The 19,575-nt window shown below is 51.0% G+C and overlaps 1 protein-coding gene across 7 annotated transcripts in view; it reads right to left on the reverse strand.

Moving 5' to 3' along the window:
• Window positions 1-19,575, reverse strand: part of SNX29 (sorting nexin 29) — a 413,174-nt gene that overhangs the window by 38,468 nt on the left and 355,131 nt on the right. For all 7 annotated transcript variants that reach the window (XM_036411104.2, XM_036411105.2, XM_045571684.1 and 4 more), the window contains one exon: window positions 2,041-2,180. In XM_036411104.2, coding sequence (XP_036266997.1) covers window positions 2,041-2,180 — 140 coding nt within the window. The remainder of the gene's footprint in view (window positions 1-2,040; window positions 2,181-19,575) is intronic.

Raw genomic sequence — 19,575 nt, forward strand, 5'->3', positions numbered from 1 at the left:
AGGGAGCGGCACATGCCCCGTAAACATGACCATGCGTGTTCAGTAGCTACAGCCGATCTTTAGAGTCCTGAGTCACCCTTTGAAAGAGCTGAGGAAATCTGTCAAGATCTATTTCTTTTTAAATGCTTTTCCAGGTTTATTTCCTTAGCCAAGGGAGATTTTATAAAACTGGAGCTCTCTTAGGATAAGGTCTGGCACTGAAGTAGTCTCACTGGTGTTCGGGGTGCACATACCGGAAATGGTCATGCGGCAGTTCACCCGCTCCCCTCCCGTTCCCCCACGTGAAGCAGTCTGCACATCCCCCTGTAACCCCCTCGCTCAAAAAGACAGAGGCGGAGAGGAGTGCTTGCCTTGGAACTGCGAGGAAAGCCACCAGGGAAATGCTGTGTAATTCATCTGGGTCCCAGCCCAGAGCAACGTTCAGCCAGAAATCTGATGTCAATATTGTGTCATTTGCCACAATCCCCGACTGAACCCTTTGTTAAAGCCTGTGAAACTGAACCTGCATTTCCTGTGCCAGTCAGGCACAGAAGGTTCTCTCCTGCCTCTGATTAATGGCACTAGCGGGCTGAGGCTGCGCCTCTCACCGAGACGCTCTCATTAGCACACGATTTTCACAACTCTGCCGGCCCATGTCTGCTAATGCCAGGCGCGACCACAGATGCGGGCCGTGCCAGCGGGAAGGCCACCCCGTGCCTGTGCGGGGCAGTGTTTTCTCCTCAGCATCAGGGCCTAAGGACCAACGCTCTGACTCGATGTTCCGCAGGGAATGTAGCCAAGTGCACAGGACTCGGGCAGAGGCTAACTTCCAGCACACACCATGGGCCGGGCCGCCTTTCTGAGGGCAGGACGCCTCCGTGAGCTAGGGCGGCACTTTCAAAGCAGCGAGCTCCGGCCTTGGCATCTCAGGTACCCAGTGGGTTCTACTTGGAAGGCAGGGGCATCTTCCATCACAGGCGGCATGACACACTCACACCTCCACACAAAACCCCAAGACAATTAGAAAATGTCAGCAGCCAGCGTGGCTACAATTTCAAAGGCCCCATGCAGGGAAGAGGGGCGGTGCTGGAAATTCACCTTGGAAATGTTGGGAAGGGCGCCCCCAAAACAGCACCCCCACCTTCAGAAGCAGAAACAGGCCCCCTGTTATGTGACGGCCGCACTGTTAGAACGGATCAGGTCCCACCATGGAGAGAGCTTAGAAGAAAGGAAACCTGTTTATCCCAGCAGACACAGACTCTGGCCAGTGCTTCTCAATGATAAAGCCCACTCCCGTTCGGGAAGCCACAGCCTTGCTATTGTTTCCATTTCGATGATAACATGTTAGAAGGAATGAAACTACATTCACCATCTAAAGACGGAATAACAAGGGCTGCTTCACCGCTCCAGATCTCCAGATCCAAGGAGAATGTCTCAGGTTGGAGGAGACTTGCCAGGACAAGGAGAACTCACCGTGACAGCCACCTGCTTCAAGGTGCCGCACAAGCAGGTGTTTCCAGGCCCTGTGACCCGAGAACCACGGGGAGGAAGAGGTCAGCGGGCAGGCACTTGTGTGGCACACGCAAAGACAAGACCTGCCACCTGCCTCTGTGAGTTGCGACCATCCTGTAAGGGTTTAACTTGTAAGCATCCTTAACTTCTTACTCTTTCAAGGAGGTGTAAGAATAAGGAATTTATATTAATTCTAAGTCTGCCCATACATAAGCAACGTTAATATGAAAACCACATAAGCCTGAGAACTCTCCTTGGGTTCACTCCCCGAGCTGAGAGTCTGACCTCCTTTGGGCTGCAGGGAGCGTGAATGCCCCTGTGCTCGCAATCTATGCACGTAGGAAACCACATGGCCCTGCACTCATTTGCAGACTCAAATCCAATGGCTCCTTTACAGACTTTCACGAGCCCCTCGGGAACTCCAAAGCCCATGGCCCGAGTCTCCCTGTTGGCGCCTGGGCCCAGGGTGTCTAGGACACAGGCTGCTTGCTGCCAGCCACGGAAAAGGGAAGGACGGGCCGGCCGAGCGCGTCCCATGATGGTACTCACACGAAGAAGGGCATCAGCTGAACCAGGGTCTCCTTCTTGGGGCTGGCGGCAAACTCGGGGACGGCCTGGATGACTTTGTTCATGACGCTGCGCAGGTAGCTCTGCAGCTGCTTCCTCCGCTCCTCTACGAACTTGGCGTCCTGGGGAGACAGACAGGTGCTCCGTCAAGCCTCCTCGCCTACCCACTCCCACAGCACACACCGGGCCCTCGCCGCCAGACAGCTCATATTTATCGAGTGATCACACATGCAAAGGGCGTCTCAGGCTTTACACGTGTGATCATTTAATGAAAGGGACGATGCTCATGAAATTAGGTGTGGGCGCAGGCCCAGCGAACTCCCTCAGTGTGTTCCCAGAACCCAATGAAGTCTCAGCAGCTCTAGACTCTGTTACCGAGTGCCCAACATGTGCCAGATGTGGTGCCAGGGACTCAGGGTGCACCAGCAAACCCACAGTGTGACCCTGGTGGAGTCCCAGGCCAGTGGGGGTGGAGGTGGGGACACACACACAGATAAAACCGGTGACCACACAAGTCAGTGTGTAATTGTTAATCACACCAAGTGGCACCCTGGAGAGAGGGTGCTTAATTTTGCCTTCACAGGAATTTTCCTGAATAAAAACTTATTACCACTATTTAACAGATTTCACTGATAAACAAATTCCACCTTCTCTTGAAAAGCCGGGAGACATGACAGCACAGTCCTCCCTAGTGTGGCCCCCACAGGCGCAGGCCCGGGCCATCCCCTCACTGCTCTGGATCCCTGCTCATCCCCCCATACGCCCCGCCCCCACACCCGGCCAGCTTCCCAGGCGTGCGCCCCTGCTGTCTCTCGGGGTCAGAACTTGGATCTGTGTCATCATCTGCTGTCCCTGTCTTGAAATTCTTAATAATCTTAGAACATGGGGCCCCTTAGATTCTGTAGCCCATCCTGCAGCGAGGGGCAGGGAAGGCTTTCTCCAGCGAGGCTCCCACTACACCGGAGGCCAAGGCGGGCAAGACAGAGCAGAGGGAGGCCACAGGGCAGGGTCGCTCATCCCAAAGAGGAAGAGCACACTCTGATGACTCTCCATGTCAAGCAAGGAAACTGCGGCTGAGAGAGGACCGGGCGGCGCATCCACAGGTCCCACAGATGGACCGGGGCCTCACCCGCCCCACACCCTGGGTCAGCACAGAGCCAGCCCCGCCCAGGATGGCCTGGTCTCTGAGAGCGCCCCAAGGCCCTGCCAAGGACTCCAGTATGGCAGGGAGATGCTTTAAGAAGTGCCAGGTTTAGCAAATAAAGACACAGAATGCCCAGTGAAATGTGAATTATTGTACAATAAGCAGTGAGTCCTTTTTCAGTTTTCATAATTCAATATTCAATAATTCATAATTCAATAAATTGTCATTATTCCACTGTGCACCACACAATAAAACCTTTCCATGCACTATTTGGGACACACTGAAACCAGGGAATTATTCATTGTTTATCTGAGATGAAAATGTAACTGGCTGCCCTGCATTCACCTGGCCGCCCCTGAGCACAGGCGGGAGGAAGAACGCAGGGCAAGAGCCAGGCCCCTTGGAGGCCACAGCAAGGCCTCCAGCCCAGAGCAAAGAAATATAGCGGTGGGGATGCACACAGAACGGCAGCAGGCCACGGACAGCGAGGGGGGCTGGTCCTTCAGACACCCCATTTGTCACAGGGGCTCCGAAGGAGAGCAACATCGGGGTAGGAACCTGTCCTGCTGGGTGGCGTGCAGTGCCGAGAGAGCCATGGGTGTTCGTGAGATGTTTGCTTGGGCTCCTGGGGCTGCAGTGAAATGGCACAGGAAGTGATGGAACTGAGGAAGCCCGGCTCGGGGGACCTGCCAGGCCCTCTGTGACCGCTTAGAGGCCCTCGCTGCCATGGCCTGCTGCCATTCTGTGCGCATCCCCACACAATACTTCTGTCCGTTATGGTTTACAGGTAGGAACGGAGAGCACCGGGAGTGAGTCTTCTCCTTACAAAACGACATTCAGGGCTATTTTAATGGAAGCATTTTTCCTCCCCTCTAAAATGTTAATTTTATTTTGAGCCTCAAGAATATAAAGACACCATCATATTAAGAATAACTATTTTTGAAACAGCAGGGTTTTGTGAAAGCTATGGTTTCTAGGACAAGTGCCCAGACGCTGGCCCCTGCACTATTACAACTTTTTTGTCCAGCCCAGGGCATCTTCTCAACCACGTGCCCCCTCTCCAAGGGGCCTCCCCAGGAGCTGCCCTTCACTTGAGCTGCAGGTGGGCACAGGGACCGCATCCCCAGACGTCCTCCTTTCATCTAAGAAAAACGTGGTTTTCCTAAAACAAGTAGAAGGCCGCCCCCCTCCTTCAGGAGCAGCAAGCAGCTTGGCCCTGAGGAGAGACTGCAGCTTAGGAGTCAGCGGATGGCTAGAGCATCTGGAACGCTGGTGAGGACCCAGGAGCCAGGCATTAAGGCCCTCTGGCTATGAGATTCCCTCCCATGCCCAGTTCTGATGAGACTGGGCACAAAGGAAGACGAGATTTCCCAGTGTCTGCAGTGGGATGGGAGCCACAAACCAGGCGCGGCCAGCTCGACCTGAGTGGGGGTGAGGCAGCCACGCCAAGGAACATGCTCAGAAACCCCTTCCCTCCCCAGCAACGTGTGGAGGCCACATGTGGAGAAGGCAGAACCACTGGAAAGAAGGAGGGTGACCAAAGGCACCGGTCTGCCTGGGGCTGTGGCATGAATGAGAAGTGCCTCCAGGGCTGACAGCCAAGTCCATGTTTACTCCACTGCGTGAGAGGCACTTGTGCTAATTATGCTGATACACAGCTGCTCACTCAGTGTGGCTGCACGTGCCTGCCCTGTGCACACAGCAAGCCTGAGGGAATGCACTCGGCAGAGGATACAGCCCCGTCTGCAGGAGCAGAGCCCAGCAGAGAGAGGAGACAAAAGCAGGGCAGGGACACAAAGTGACCAGTGCTCGGGCAGAGTGAGTGTGGGCGAACCTGAGGAGGGAGGAGACTCGGCCTGGGAGGCGATCCTGTGGAGCAGGCGTCTTCAAACTGCGACCCGCAGAGGAGTCTGATCCGGCCCGCCAGGTTTTTTGGGCAGTGAGCGCAGCCGAGGTGTTACAGTAGGAATTAGTAGTTCATATAGTCCGGCCCTCCAGCTCTCTGAGGGACCGTGATCTGGCCCCCACTTTAAAAAGTTTGAGGACCCCTGCTGTGGAGGGTGAGGCCTGCAGGCGGAGGGGCAGGAAATACACAGAATAAACCCAACATGGGTTAAAGACCTAACTGTAAGACTGGAAACCACAAAAATCCCAGAAGGAAACACGGACAGTAAAATCTCGGACATTTCTTGTAGCAATATTTTTTCTGATATGTCTCCTTGGGCAGGGAGTCAAAAGGGATTACATCAAGCTAAACAACTTGAAAAGATAACCCACTGCCCAGGAGAACATATTTGCCAATGATACATCTGATAAGGGGTTAATATTCAAAATTTATAAAGAACTCAACAACACAAAACCCCCAAACAACCTAATTAAAAAATGGGCAAAGGACCTGAATAGACATTTCTCCAAAGGGAACACACAGATGCCCAACAGACATATGAAAAGATGCTCAATGTCCCTAACCCTCAGAGAGATGCAAATTACAACCATAATGAGGTGTCACCTTACACCTGTCATCAACAAATCAACAATCAGTGTTGGTGAGGATGGAGAAAAGGGAACCCCCATGCACTGCTGGTGGAATGCAGGTTGGTGCAGCCACTGTGGAAAACAGTTTGGAGTTTCCTCAAATAATTAAAAATGGAACTGCCTTAGGATCCAGCAATTCCACTTCTGAGAGGATGTCCAAAGAAACCTGAAACATTATTTCAAAAAAATATATGCACCCTTATGTTCATTGCAGCATTATTTACAACTAGTAGCCCTGCACACAAATCCGTGTGCCAGTAGGTCGCTGCTGCCCTCCTGTAGCCCCCCCCCCCCCACCCACCTGCTCCCCCTTTATAGCTTGTGTCTCTGCCCCCTCCTGTAGCTCTCTGCCTGCTGCCCCTCCCTCCTGTAGTTCCCCCAGCTCCCCTTCTCCCTCCCTTCTCCCCCGCTGCCTCACGGCCCTGCAGATCTGTGATCTGGTGGTCATTATGTGGTTGGTCATTAAGCCTCAGGGCATAATGGATAATTAGAAATATTCCTCTCTTATTATACAGGATAGCCAAGATCTGTAAGGAGCCCAAGTGCCCAACAGTAGAAGAGTGGATTAAAAAGCTGTGGCAGCCTGGCCAGTGTAACTCAGTGGTTGAATTTCCCCCCTCTGTTTTGTGTAGAACAAACTGTGTGGTTGAAGGCAAAGAAACCATGACCCCCACCTTCCTAATGGGGAACAGAAAGTTTCACAGCACTGAAAAAATCTTCCCAAGAGTGGCACTGATAGCAGCAGCAGGAATGATCCTATCTAATAAAAAAGTGATATGCAAATTGACCATCACTCCAACACACAAGATGGCTGCCTTCATGTGGGCACAAGATGGCTGCCACAAGATGGCCAGCAGGGGAAGGCAGTTGGGAGGATCAGGCCAGCAGGGGAAGGCAATTGGAAAGGACCAGGCCTGCAAGGGAGGACCGTTGGGGGCAAGCAAGTCTGCAGGGGGGGGGGGGGGGCCAGTTAGGGGTGATCAGGTTGGCAGAGGAGGGAAATTGGGGCCAACCAGGCCTGCAGAGAAGGGCAGTTAGATATGACCAGGCCTGAAGGGGAGGACAGTTAGGGGTGACCAGGCCTGCAGGGGAGGGCAGTTAGAGGCAATCAGGCTGGCAGGGGAGCAGTTAGGCATCAATCAGGCTGGCAGGGGAGTGGTTAGGGGGTGATCAGGCTGGCAGGCAGGAGTAGTTAGGGGCAATCAGAAAGGCAGGTAGGCGAGCAGTTGGGAGCCAGCAGTCCTGAATTGTGAGAAGGATTTCTGACTGTCCGTTTAGGTCCAATCCTACTGGGATCTGGCCTAACTGGGCAGTCAGACATCCCTCAAGGGGTCCCAGATTGAAGAGGGTGCAGGCTGGGCTGAGGGACATCTCCTACCCCCCCCCTCCATGCACAAATTTTGTGCACTGGGCCTCTAGTAGTAAAATAATGATGCTAACCATAGCAGCCACACATCTACCACACGCCACTCTGTCTTCATCGCTGCTCCTGTTACTTATTTATCCTCCAGATGACTTCCTAAGGAGGGTCTGTTACCATCCCCATCTCCCAGGTGAGGAATCGGAGGTGCAGGGAGCAGCAGCACTCACCCAAGCGTGGATCTAACAAATTGGAGACCTGGCATATAACCCAGGTCCTCCAATCCATCAACGGCATGTCCACTGCCCCCAGGGAGGCAGGGGAACTGGAAACCCACCTCACTTGTCACATCTGAGGCGGGACTTCCCACCTAGCACACTTGAGCTGTATGACTGGGGCAGCACGGCCCTGGCAGCCTCAGGTGAAGTGTAGTTTGTGATGGGAAGACAAAGCGCCAACTCAAGAGGACATCGCAGACCCCGTCCTCGCCACATTTTCCCATGAAGAAGGCCATAGGGCTTAGCGACACTAAATTCCAATGCACTCTTCCTGGGGTCCAGACACCCTCCTCTTCCTACTCAGCCTGTCCCAGGTGATCCTCACTGCTTACAGGTCTTACTCAAAAATGGGGGCGACAGAGCAGGCCCCCAAGACTGAGCAGCTTAGGGACACACACCATGTGATGGAGTTAAGCCTGGACAGCCGCACACAGGGTATCCGTGCAGTGTTAACTGTCAGAGCAGGACCCACCTGCAGTGAGGGCGGACCCCCAAACCTCACTGCAGACACAGGTCTCCATTTTAGGAAAGGACAGAGGGCCCATGAGGGGTTTGAGGTACATTTACACTCTCCCCGACGAGGACAGTGACGATACCCTTTATTTTGGGCTTCCTGTGGGCCAAGCACTAAGTGAAATGTTGACTGGCATTACTTATGAACTGCATACAATATCCCCATTTTGCAGGTGAAGAAATTGAGGCTCCAAGAGATTAAGTGCCTTTTCTACGGGACCCAGCTGGCGAGGAAGAGCTTGGATTTCTAGCCGTGTCCACTGGATTCAGCTCATAGCCATGACGAGGTCCTGACTCTTAGGATCAACAACCACAGGAGACCTACAGCTTTGCTAAAAACAGAAGTGAAAAACAAACAGGTCCTGCAGGTCACAGAGCGTGAACAAAACACCGTAATTCTGAAAACTCCTCTTGGCACAGCAGTGTTTACGGCTGGGTGACTTCCAGTCTTTATAGCAACAGAACCCTGTCTGTTGGGAAGGTGGAGTGTGTGCGGAGCTTCCTGGCAGCCTCGTTTATTAAACAGGCAGGATACGATGGCCTGTCCCCCATGGGGGGGGGGGCAGGGGGAGAAGAGGGGGAGCGGGTCTAAGATGCCTCTTCTGCACCACTGGGCCGGCACGGGCTGGGCCTCTGCAGGACACAACAAAGGATTTCGTGGCAGGAGAGCAGCAGGCTCTGTAGCCAAGGGAACTGCAGGCTGGACCTCTGGGAGGAGGGGAAAGCTGGGTCAGGCGCTTTTGGGAAGAAACCAGGTAGAAAACAAGACACTGCCCACGTGCAAAAGTGTCCTCCAGGAGCTGCAGACCCCGAGCTGGAAGGGGCAGAGGGAGACACAGGCAAAGGAGGGCGCAGCCTGGGCAGGGCCAGCTGGAAAGGAGCAGCCACTGCTTCAATCCCGGAAGTGCTGCCAGATCCCCGAGGTCCGTGGTCGGCAAACTGCGGCTTGAGAACCACATTTGGCTCTTTGGCCCCTTTAGTGTGGCTCTTCCACAAAATACCATGGCCAGGCGAGTCTATTTTGAAGAAGTGGTGTTAGAAGAAGTTTAAGTTAAAAAAATTTGGCTTTCAAGAGAAATTTCAATCGTTGTACTGTTGATATTTGGCTCTGTTTGACTAATGAGTTTGCCGACCACTGGCCTAGATGATGTGACATCTCAGGTAAAAACACTGAAAAATAATTGTAAAAAAAACGAAGATCAGGTGGATTAAAGACAGCACAGTGTGCAGGCCACACGGAGCCACCAGTTTGAGACATTTTATCTCACGCTCCTTAGCTTAGGACACTTTCCACAAGTTCACGGAGCCAGGCTGGGGGTGGGAGTCTGTAGGGAAGCAGTGCAGTGCCTGGAGTCACCCAGAGCTGCTCAGCTCCAGCTGTTGCTGCGCCAAGTTACTCCGCCTCCCTGACCTCCAGTTCCGCGTCAGAGCAAGGCCGGTGTAGTGCCTGTTTCAGAGGATTACTGTGCAAAGTCAAGCTTGTAAAGCAAAAACTGGGCTGCTCCCAGCACACAGTAAACACTCAACACAAAGACGCAACGAACTTCCTTTCTAGAAGCAAGCACAATTCAGGTTCCTTGGGCCTTTAAAATGACCGGATTTTTCAGCCAGCCGGCAATATTTGGTGAGCATAAATATAAATATAGTGGACTACATGACCCTGCAATTCCATCCAGTGTCCCACAGGAGACTGACTATGGATGGCATGGTGAGGGGCCAGCAGCCACTTGGGAAGGGACAGTGAAATGTGGTGGGCGCACACCTGAAAATGTATGTAACCATTACAGAAGCAAAGTGTAGGCACACAGCCACAGGAACGGAGCCGAGAGAAAAAAATACTGCTGCGCAAGACCACATAAATTAAATTAAAAACACTAGAAGGGAAGGACCCCACTAGCACAGCTGCTGTGGTGGGAGAACAGGAGACAGGATGAGAGAGAAACACAGGACTGAGGCCTCAGTGACCGAGGAGCCCATGTCTCAGGAGCTGAGGTCCAAAGAGGGAACAAAAGGGAGAGAGGTGGTGCTTCCTGTCGGCACCTGCGTATGCCATCAGACACAAAGACCCTGAGGGATCTGGTGCAGATGTGTTCTGCCTTGGAAAAGATTCAAGTCCAAGTCCAAGGCCAAGAGGGAGCTGTGACACCGCAGGGGAAGTGCAGGGTGCTCACCGTGCTCAGGTTCTCCTCTCCCCAGGCGCCCTGGACCCCACTCCCTTCCCCTCTATGCACCCATCCTGCTGTGCTGGCCCTGGATCCCCACTGGCTGTGGCTGACAGATGGCTCGCACATGCCACCCTCGTTAGAGACAGGCGAGCTCCCTCATTTCACGGTCTATTGACGACATGATGGTCATTCTGGGTCTGGTTTAGAGATTCGCGAAGATTTTAATGGCAGTGGCGGCAGCATTATGTGCCACCATCTCAAACTGTCCTGATTGCCATGTGCGATCAGTATGCATTCTGCAGGAGGATGCCACAGGCTGAATGGCAGGATGGGCGAAGGCGGCAGAATCGCAGCAGAATGTTAGCACCAGCCAGTGTGTGTTGGGTGCCAGGAACTGAGTGCAGGCTCTTATGAGTATTACTTCTAATCCTAGTAACATTCCAGATGAAGCTGAAGAGAAAGTACTGTGACCCAAAGCACACAGTGGAGGAGGGGCCGAGCCAGAAGAGGGCTGTCCCAGAGCCACCTCCCTCCCCTGCAGAGCCCGCATGCCCAGGGAGGCCCTGGCAAGGTGGGGCGAGGCTGGGAGGAGCAAGCTGGTTCCAAAGCCAAGACAGGAGGTGGGAGGCCTTGCATCCCTCCCTAGGGCAAGTGGACAGATGCACGCCCCCCCCCCCCAAAGCCACACCCCTGTTCTCCCAGGGCTGGGTCAAGGCGCAGGATGGACAAGACCCAGAACGTTCCAGCAGACCCTGGAAAAGGGGGGTGGGTGCAGCCATAATGCCAGTTCCTCCCGCTGTCCCAGGGAAGCTGCAAGTCTGCATTGTTAGGTTAAATCTCTCAACTCTCAGATCAGTTGGCAGCTCATTTAAATGCTTAAACATCATGGTGCAGAGCAAAGAAAACGTACCTACAGGCCACCAGAAGCACCAGGAAACGGGTAGTTCACTGAAAAACTGGCCTCTGCAAGCGGCTCCCCGCCACCTGAAAGTTTGAGCTGCTACTGAGAGGGAGTGAGGGGGCCCTGCTTCCGAAAGCCGTGCACCGTCTAAGAAATAACCCAGACACCTGGGAGGGGGTGCCGCCCACTTGCCCCGGGGCAGGGCATGTATGACACTACGGTGCCATTCCCCGGATTGCTGCCCAATTCTAACTGCTGCAGATGGAATGCCCAGCACATCCACCCGCGCCTCAATGTTCAAATGTAGCCTTTTACCTCAAAAACACGCTTCTCAGGGAGGGTGGGAAGTCCACTTTACAGACAGGATAATGTGTCCACAGTCACACTAGAATGGGCAGAGCTGGAATGTCCAGGCCCAGTACTCGCTGGGCCTCGGTTTATAGGGGACTTTACAAAACTTTCTTTCCATTCAAAAACCGTAACTGAGCCGCCCCCAGGCGAGGGCTGGTGGGATGAGAGATGTGGAGGACAGCAACCATACCTTTTCGGCCACCTGAGTTTAATGCAAACCTGACCCATTTTTATCTGCAATACTTCTGACACCAGTGGGTTCCTTTTGCACAACAATCACCAATTCCCCACCCTTTCAGACACTAGTGTGGCACTTCTGACCAACGGGCTATAAATCAGAGGCTCCCAGATCCTTCTTTGGGTTCAGTCATTTGCTAGAAATGGCTCACAGAACTCAGGAGAATGAAGAGTGCTTCCAACTGCTAGACCAAGTTACCACGTGACCCAGCAAGTCCACGCCTGGGTGAAATGAAATGAAACCAAAGGGAAATGAAAACATGTCCACACAAAAACTTGCACACAACTGTCCACAGAACAATATTTCATTAACAGCCAAAAAAATGGACACAACCCAAATGTCTACCAATGGGTTAATGGATAGACAAGTGTGGCATGTGCACACACGGAATAGTATTTAGCAATAGGAAGGAAGAAGTACTGATACATGCTACAACATAGCATGGGAACATTATGATTTTGTGAGTCACAAAGATTAGATAGTATATGATCCCACTCATATGAAATTTCCCGAATAGGCAATTCTACAAAAAGCAGAGTAAAGCTGTTTTAAGAAAGGAGAGAATGGGCACATAACCCAGGCGGGACTGATCCCGGGATTTTTGCTGAAACTGCTGGGAAAAGGCACTTTGTCCCCTGGGGTTGCTTTCGGGATGGCACTGCCAGGGGCTCTACCTGGAGAAAGCCTGTCTGAGATGAAGCCAGCACAGAGGAAGGCAGAGGAGAGAGGGAGGAGTTGGTGGGGATGGAGAGGGAGAGACCAGGTTCTGATGGGTCACAGGAACCTGGGCCAACCGAGCCAAAGCTCACTCCGTTCCTGCCCTTCAATCACATCCATACCCTCTGTGCCCGTCCAGGTGGGAGGACTTCTCCTAAGTTCCTCACGGAAATTTTGGCTCTTCTCTGGCATCCTCTACTCTGACTGTTCAGGTCACACCCTCCCTTCACTGGCTTCCCACCCTGGAGCCCCCCATTGTCCCGAATACCCCAACTCTCCTAACGCACAGGCTTTTCTAAAAACCCTCTCTCCATGGTGGCACCCCCTCAACCTCACCTGCCTCTTTTTAGCCAGACACCCCCCCACCTCGACAGCACCTGGAGCATGGCTCCATACTCAGCTGCTTAAAAATAAACATGAGCTGTATTATTTCCAGCGAATGTTCCCACCCTATTAATTATGTATCTACCACCTGCTTCACACACAAAAAGGAACTCGGCAGGGAGGACTAAGGAAGAGTAAAGCAGCTGAAAAGTGCTATGGTGGGAGTGCCACCCCCTGCAGGGCAGAGAGCTATAGCCACCTGAGGGGAAGAACCCTGGGAGGAGGGGGAGAAAATCTAGGAGGAGGGGGAGAGAACCTGGGAAGAGGAAGAAGGCCCTGGGGGGAGGAAGGGGAGAGATCCTGGGAGGAGGAGGAGGGCCCTAGGAGCAGGGGGAGAGACCTTGGGAGGAGGGGGAGGGCACTGGAATTTGTCCTAGGCCTTGGTGAAGCCTCCCCACCCATCTCCTTATCAGAACTGTTTCTAAATTTCTTAAAACATGGAATTAGAAAGAAAAGCACTTCTATTGAAGCACAGATATCAAACCTGTGATAAAACAGTGCCAGTATTCCTTTGCTGAGGGATTAATGACCAGATCTCATGTCATTTTAAGCAGTGGAGAGGTTTAAGGACACCTGGAACTACCAGTAGCAACTGCTAGGTTACATGGGAACACACAACACTGAGTTCCACTGGGGACAAAGTCACAGACACCACCACCACTGCTGTAGCTTGTTGCCTACATTCTCGCTGCAGCTAGGTATCACTTAAATGGCAGTTACTTCTGCTTCATTTTGATCATTTGCCCTCAAACCCTAAGATATGTGCACTCCTGGGCCGGACCATGCCGAGCTCCCAGGTGGGTCACTTTGAGTCCGTTTCCCACCTGTAACGGGCTGGGAAGCCGCCCTGCCCGCTGGGGGAAGGGGATGGGTGAGGAGTAAGGATGGTGTTGAAAGATAATCTGGCCAAGTCCCAGGAATGTCACCACAAGCAGCTCCCGAGCGCTCCCTGGCCAGGCCACTTCCCCAGCCTGGCACCTTTCCTCACTTAACCCTGCAGCAGCTCAAAAGGGAGAGACTAGTGTCTTTACAATGAGGATGCACTGGTGTCAGGGCTCCAGCCCAAGTCCATCGGCCCTCCTCCTCTGTCCCGCACTCCCACCCCCAGCTGTAGTTGAGCACCAGAATATGTTTAAACACAAGGATTCCAGTACAGAAAGGAAGGCGGAACTGTCCGTGGTGCTGAACAGTGCTGTGCCTTGTGGCCTAAGTACTGACTTAGGGAATGCCTGAGAGTCAGTCAGTGACCACTTTGAGACTTTGGAAAAGACGGAGCCACATTTGCTTCTTGGGTACCAGCATCACTGGCATACCCACCTGCAGTATGGCTGTGAGTCCTAACCCATTGGAAAAGGGAAGAGTTGTCCAACTATTTCCAAAATCAACATAGGAAAGACATCAATTGTCACCAAAGCAATGGTGAAAGGCATGAGGACAGCCCAGACCTGTCTGAACACTAACATATTACTGACGAGAAAGCCCCAGAAAGCAAAACCACCCCTTATTTATTGCTCCAGTTTGAAGAACGCCTGTGCAAAACTCAGTGTGAGCTTTCTGCGGCATCCCCCTCCGCAGAAGGGAGGAATGAACAGAGGGTGAGGGGGGAGATAAAAGGTGGGAATGAGGATTAAGCATTTAATCCAGAATGCCAGGTCTGCTAGGCTGGCTCATTTTTTAATTTTCCCTCAATATTTATGTACCTGTCCAAATCGAACTACGGATCCATTTCCCAGCTCTCAGAGGCACATAGAACATCAAGCAGTAGCAGGTCAAGTCCAAACAATAGTTCATTGCTAGATGGAAATGTACTAACCTCTCTAGTTTTACCCTTGTTTTTCAAAGGAAGTTAAATCATTTTACTTTGGTTGGCAGCAATGGGCATATATATATATATTAAGTTTTCAGGTTGAAGAAATGCCATACTGTTCAGTTCATAACTAACCCCTCCTATGCCCTAGGTAATCTTCCCAGGATAGTTCTAGAGTGAAATCTCTTATCTGGCTAATGCTGTTCAGAGTTATTAAAATTACCTCCATACATCATCTGTCTCACTCCATGTAAGCCCTATGTAAACAGGGCTTATCTGTTTAGCTCCCTGCTATATTCTCAGTGGCTGGCACATAGTAGGTGCTCAAGAAAATTTCCTTGAATAAATGGTTGTGTGAGTTGATGACATTCTTCTTAATACGTTTGTAGCCCTCTGGGCATTTTTCTAGGCTGGTTTCTCCTATTGCCATTCACCCTTCACTCTGCTTCCTGAGGGAACTTTTTTTTTTTAAGTGCAAAACCACTTTTTAAATAAGTCTTTATTGTTCCAAGTATTACATATATCCCTCCTTTCCCCCCACTGAATCCCTCCAAGACTCCCACCCCCCTCCCACCCTGAGCCTTCAGCATCCTATTGTCTGTGTCCATGGGTTAATGCAAAACCATTTTTTAAAACCATGCCATTTTCTTTGCTTTCAGGACAAAGTCCAAACTCCTCAGCTAAGTATGCAAGGTGACTGTCCCTGCCTGGCTCTTCTGAGTCCGTTCCTCACGTGCCATGTTCCCAACTGTGTGCACCCAGTGTGTGCAGTGCATGGCACTGGCTCAGGAGGCAATTTGGAAATAGCTGGGAAAGTTGGAGCCAGGCATGCCCATCAGCCACTGACCTCATTCACTGGGACACACCTGGAGAAATGAGGTATCAAATGTGTGCCAGGCGATGTTTCCAGGGTGCTCTCTGCAACACTTTGAATAGGGAAAATGAGTCAACAACCTAGCTGCCCATCCAGGGACAATAAACACAACACTGAATATTCATACAACTGAGTATCAGTAACACAGTGGTTGAAGTTAATGAATTAGGAGGCCATGCATCCAAATATACAAATCTCAGAAAGGCAACACTGGTTTAAAAATACAGGTGTGAAAAAATATCTGAAGACTGATATCATTCATGTGAAGTTAAAAAAACAACAACTAACCCTTGGAATCATATGTATGAAAGCACAAAACCACAGACAGGAAGGACGCACAGCACTCCACAGGATGGCTCCATCTGGGAGGAGGACAAAGACAACCCCGCTGTATCTGTAATGTTTAATTCTAAACACTAAACACTGACCTTTACTAAACCAGACAACCAGACATGTGTGTTCATTATATTTTTATGTGTATTCTGGGGCACTTTTGAAATATTTTACAATAAAATTTTAAGAACTTAGAAGCAAATATGACACAATGTGAATAGCTGTTAATGCTAGGTAATGGGAATCTGCTTATTATCTTTATTCTTTGTATTTTCCCCTTCCTCTGAGAAAGCACCACTGTAACGCACACATCACTGCATAACCACGTGGGAAACTCTTCAGCAGAACCTACCAGAGGGAACACAGCCTGTGGCACAGCAATTCCATTCCTAGCATAAACCCACAGAAGCCAGGCTTATAGCCACTAGAAGACACAGAAAAGAATGTTAACCACAGCACAACATGTGATTGAGCCAAACCGGGAGCCACCCAAACATCCATCAATAGTAAAGATTAAAAAAAAAAAAATGTGGTATACTCATACAATGGAATGCTGTACAGCAATAGAAACAATTGCCACTTGCAACAGCATGGATGACTATCCCAGATGTGATGCTGAGAGAGAGACACAAAGGCATATATGCTATATGACCCCATTTGTGTAAAGCCCTAAAGCAGGCAAACTCACCTATCCAAACTAGATGTCAGGATAGTGGAGCCCTATTGGGGAGAGGGTGACAAGAGGAGGCTGGAGCTTTGCCAATGGCCTGCTTCTAGGGCCCCATGCTGTCTGTGTAGCTGTGTTCATTTTGTGAAAATCCATCAAGCTGTACACTGAAGATTGGAGGCATGTTATACTTGGATTTAAGAAGTAACCAAACAAGGGGGTAAAAGATAAAACCCACCATCCAAACGATGAGAGAAATGAAGGGAAGAAGAGAGTAACAGGCATATATAAAAGTTACCACAAATGACAAAAGAATGGAGACAAATTAGGAGGTGTCTCTATTGACCTGTTACTTAAACTAGCACTGGAGGGTTCCAGATATGCCAGTGCCATGCTCAACAACTTACAGCATCTCATAGGATTGTCACAAGAGCCCGTGATGTCAGCGCCCGTACCCCTGGTGGCAGCTGGGATGACAGCATCGCAGAGGCTGGGGGACTTGTCAGAGGTCACACAGCCACCGCTGCAGCGACAGGACCTGAAGTGAGGCCAGGGAGATGCCACAGCCCACACTCTTAACCTAGGTGCCTCTGGCAACAGAGAAGCTACACTGCCTAGTTCCCAGAAACGTGTGGGAACCACCATGCTGCAGAGAAGGTCAGGGGGAAGGGACCACTTCCTCCATACACGAATGAGGGGGTCTGCACCCCAGAGACCTGGTAATAGGAAAGTAATCAAAAGGGCGGCATCCTTAGACACTGAAGATGTATTCGTCTAGCTTGCTTAGATGAACCAAGATTGTAATACATAACTCTCGATATTAATGGGAGCACTAAAGGGGAAGGTAGCAATTATTCTCAATTATTTAAAAAGAGAGTAAGAGCTGAGAAGGACTCTTCCGGGTGGTGATTTTAATCAGCTGTCCAAAAGCAAGAGGGAAAAACAGATGTAATGTTAAGTATATTCAGAAGGCCTTCAGAGCTAGGAGAGATTAAATAATGACACACAAGCAACTTAACAGCTCAGAAATATTTTGGACAACACTTCATGCCCAGCAGAGTGTCAAGTGTTTTATAATTCATGTCAATTTCCAGCCAATGGGTTCAACACTGCTTCACGGGAGGCCTCCTGCTCAGCCTGAGATGCGAGAAACAAGGGGAGCAGGCCAGTTCTGGTTGGTGAAATCGGGAAAGCCAGAACCCAGCTGTGTCCAAGAACTCATCACTGTCACCGGGCATGGCTAATGCAAATGTTCGCAGCGTTGTCGGTATCCACCATGTAGGTAAGGCCTGAGCATCTTCCCATGAACAATTATCAAACAAGTTGAGGTAATGAAGGGTACTGGGGAGGGTGGGATTGGTACCCTGGTGCCACACAGCAATGCCTATGTAGCTTGAGTTCATTTGTTCATCAAACACATTTTCCTCGCCACCTACTGTGCTCTGGGCACTGCCTGAGATGCTGAAAAGACAAAGTCTCCACAGGCCTGGTCCTGCTCTCTAACTGACGGGGAAATGGGAGAGAGAAAACTGTGTATCAAAAGCATCCAACAGAGTACGAGAAGGGAACCGGGAGGAAGGACAGCTACCACTCTGAGTTGAGGGAAGGCTGCCTGGAAGAGGTGTCACATGAAGGTCTATGACCCAAGACCAAGAGGCCTCCCTGTACTCCACACAGAAACACTCGGCGGGGGGGGGGGGGGGGGGGGGGGGGGGGGGGGGGGGAGGGAGCAGAGCAGCATAGACAGTTCCAGGTGTGGCCCCAGGTTGTTTATAAAATGGCTGATTTTTTATTTAGTTATTAACTTGATACTATAAAAAGTCCTCCCAAGAAGGCCCCACGCATTAAATACAGATACACACAGATGCATGTACACACATTTCAGGCTCGAGGTGCGTCACTGTCTCTCCCGAGATGATTTTTCTAGCAAGATGACTCTAGCAACTGCTCTCCTGGCAAATATCTTACAGGCTTTTACCATATTAAAGAGAAACACAAATGTGCGATGTATAATGAGCCCGATTTCTCTCTCCTCCTTGTTTAATACATTAAGTACCATTTACACAGTGGTTGGCAGAGAGTCAGATGAGGAACGAGCTTGGGTTTCTGGCTTCCTTCAGTTAGAGCTCTGTTCTCTCCCAACTTCCACTCTGGAAAGCTTTCATCTTTAGGGGATGGTGTCTGAGCTCCCCATGTCTCTGTTCCAAGCAGGGGAGCGGGGGTCTGGCACTGTCTTCTGGGTCCTCTTCCATATGAGGGTGTTTCTGGCAGAATCCCATATAGAAACGTGTAGTCACGTGTGACCTACTGCGTTACCAGCTCCCAGACTTGGGCATGGACTAAGGGGCTTCTCAACCAAGGGGCAGACGACCAGATGGATTAGCACCAGTCTTACTCAGTTCCTCATACAAGCTACGGGATCTTGGGCAGGATGCTCACAGCCTCTGAACTTGGTTTGCTCTGAGACATTTTATATGAGTCTTGAAAAGACTGATGAGAAATGAATACGGAGCCTCCGGTGTGTGTGACAGGCTGGGCACGATTCTGCACACAGAAATGTAGGGTGGGAGGGTTCCGATGGACCACCCATGTCAGGCTTGTCCACTGCCCAGGTTCAGTGTCCCAGCATCCTTTAAGGACATGCTCCATCTCATTACCAGTCCATCCCTGGTATATAGAAGGGGAAACTGAGGCACACCGAGATCAAGTAACTTGCTCAAGGCCACAGAGCGTGTAAAGCAATAAGAACCTTCCTTTCTTTCCTTTTCTGCTTTTTACTTTTTACTCTCCTAGTTGACAAAATCCTGTTAATGAATAAATGCAAAATGAACGAATGCTTAGGTTTACCAGGGAACTTTATGGGCCTGCAGATTGGTGGGACTGGGTGGAGGAGTGGGAGGGAGGCTGCAACTCCTAGCTCTGAACTTGGCCCCTGAGAGAGTAGGTGGTGTGAGGGGTGGATGGTTCAATAGAAGGAGAGGCAATCTGAGGGCCTGGTTCCATGAGACTTCCACACTGTGAGGTTACAGAACTGCCTCATGGAGGCAACAGAAATGTCCATCAGCTGAGCAATGGCTAAGTAATCTTCTCACCCATCCCCCAGGGTGCTCTGTAGAGGCCTCCGTGTGCGAAAGGTGCTGGTGCTCCGCAGACCATCTGCCTAGGCCTACACATCAGCCTGGACAGGGCCAAGCAAGAGGGCCTTCGACAAGTGAGATAAGGAAAGAGAGACAAGAGGTCAGCAGAATAA

The sequence above is a fragment of the Pipistrellus kuhlii genome, unplaced genomic scaffold (assembly GCF_014108245.1).
Source record: "Pipistrellus kuhlii isolate mPipKuh1 unplaced genomic scaffold, mPipKuh1.p scaffold_m20_p_4, whole genome shotgun sequence".
NCBI lineage: Eukaryota > Metazoa > Chordata > Mammalia > Chiroptera > Vespertilionidae > Pipistrellus > Pipistrellus kuhlii.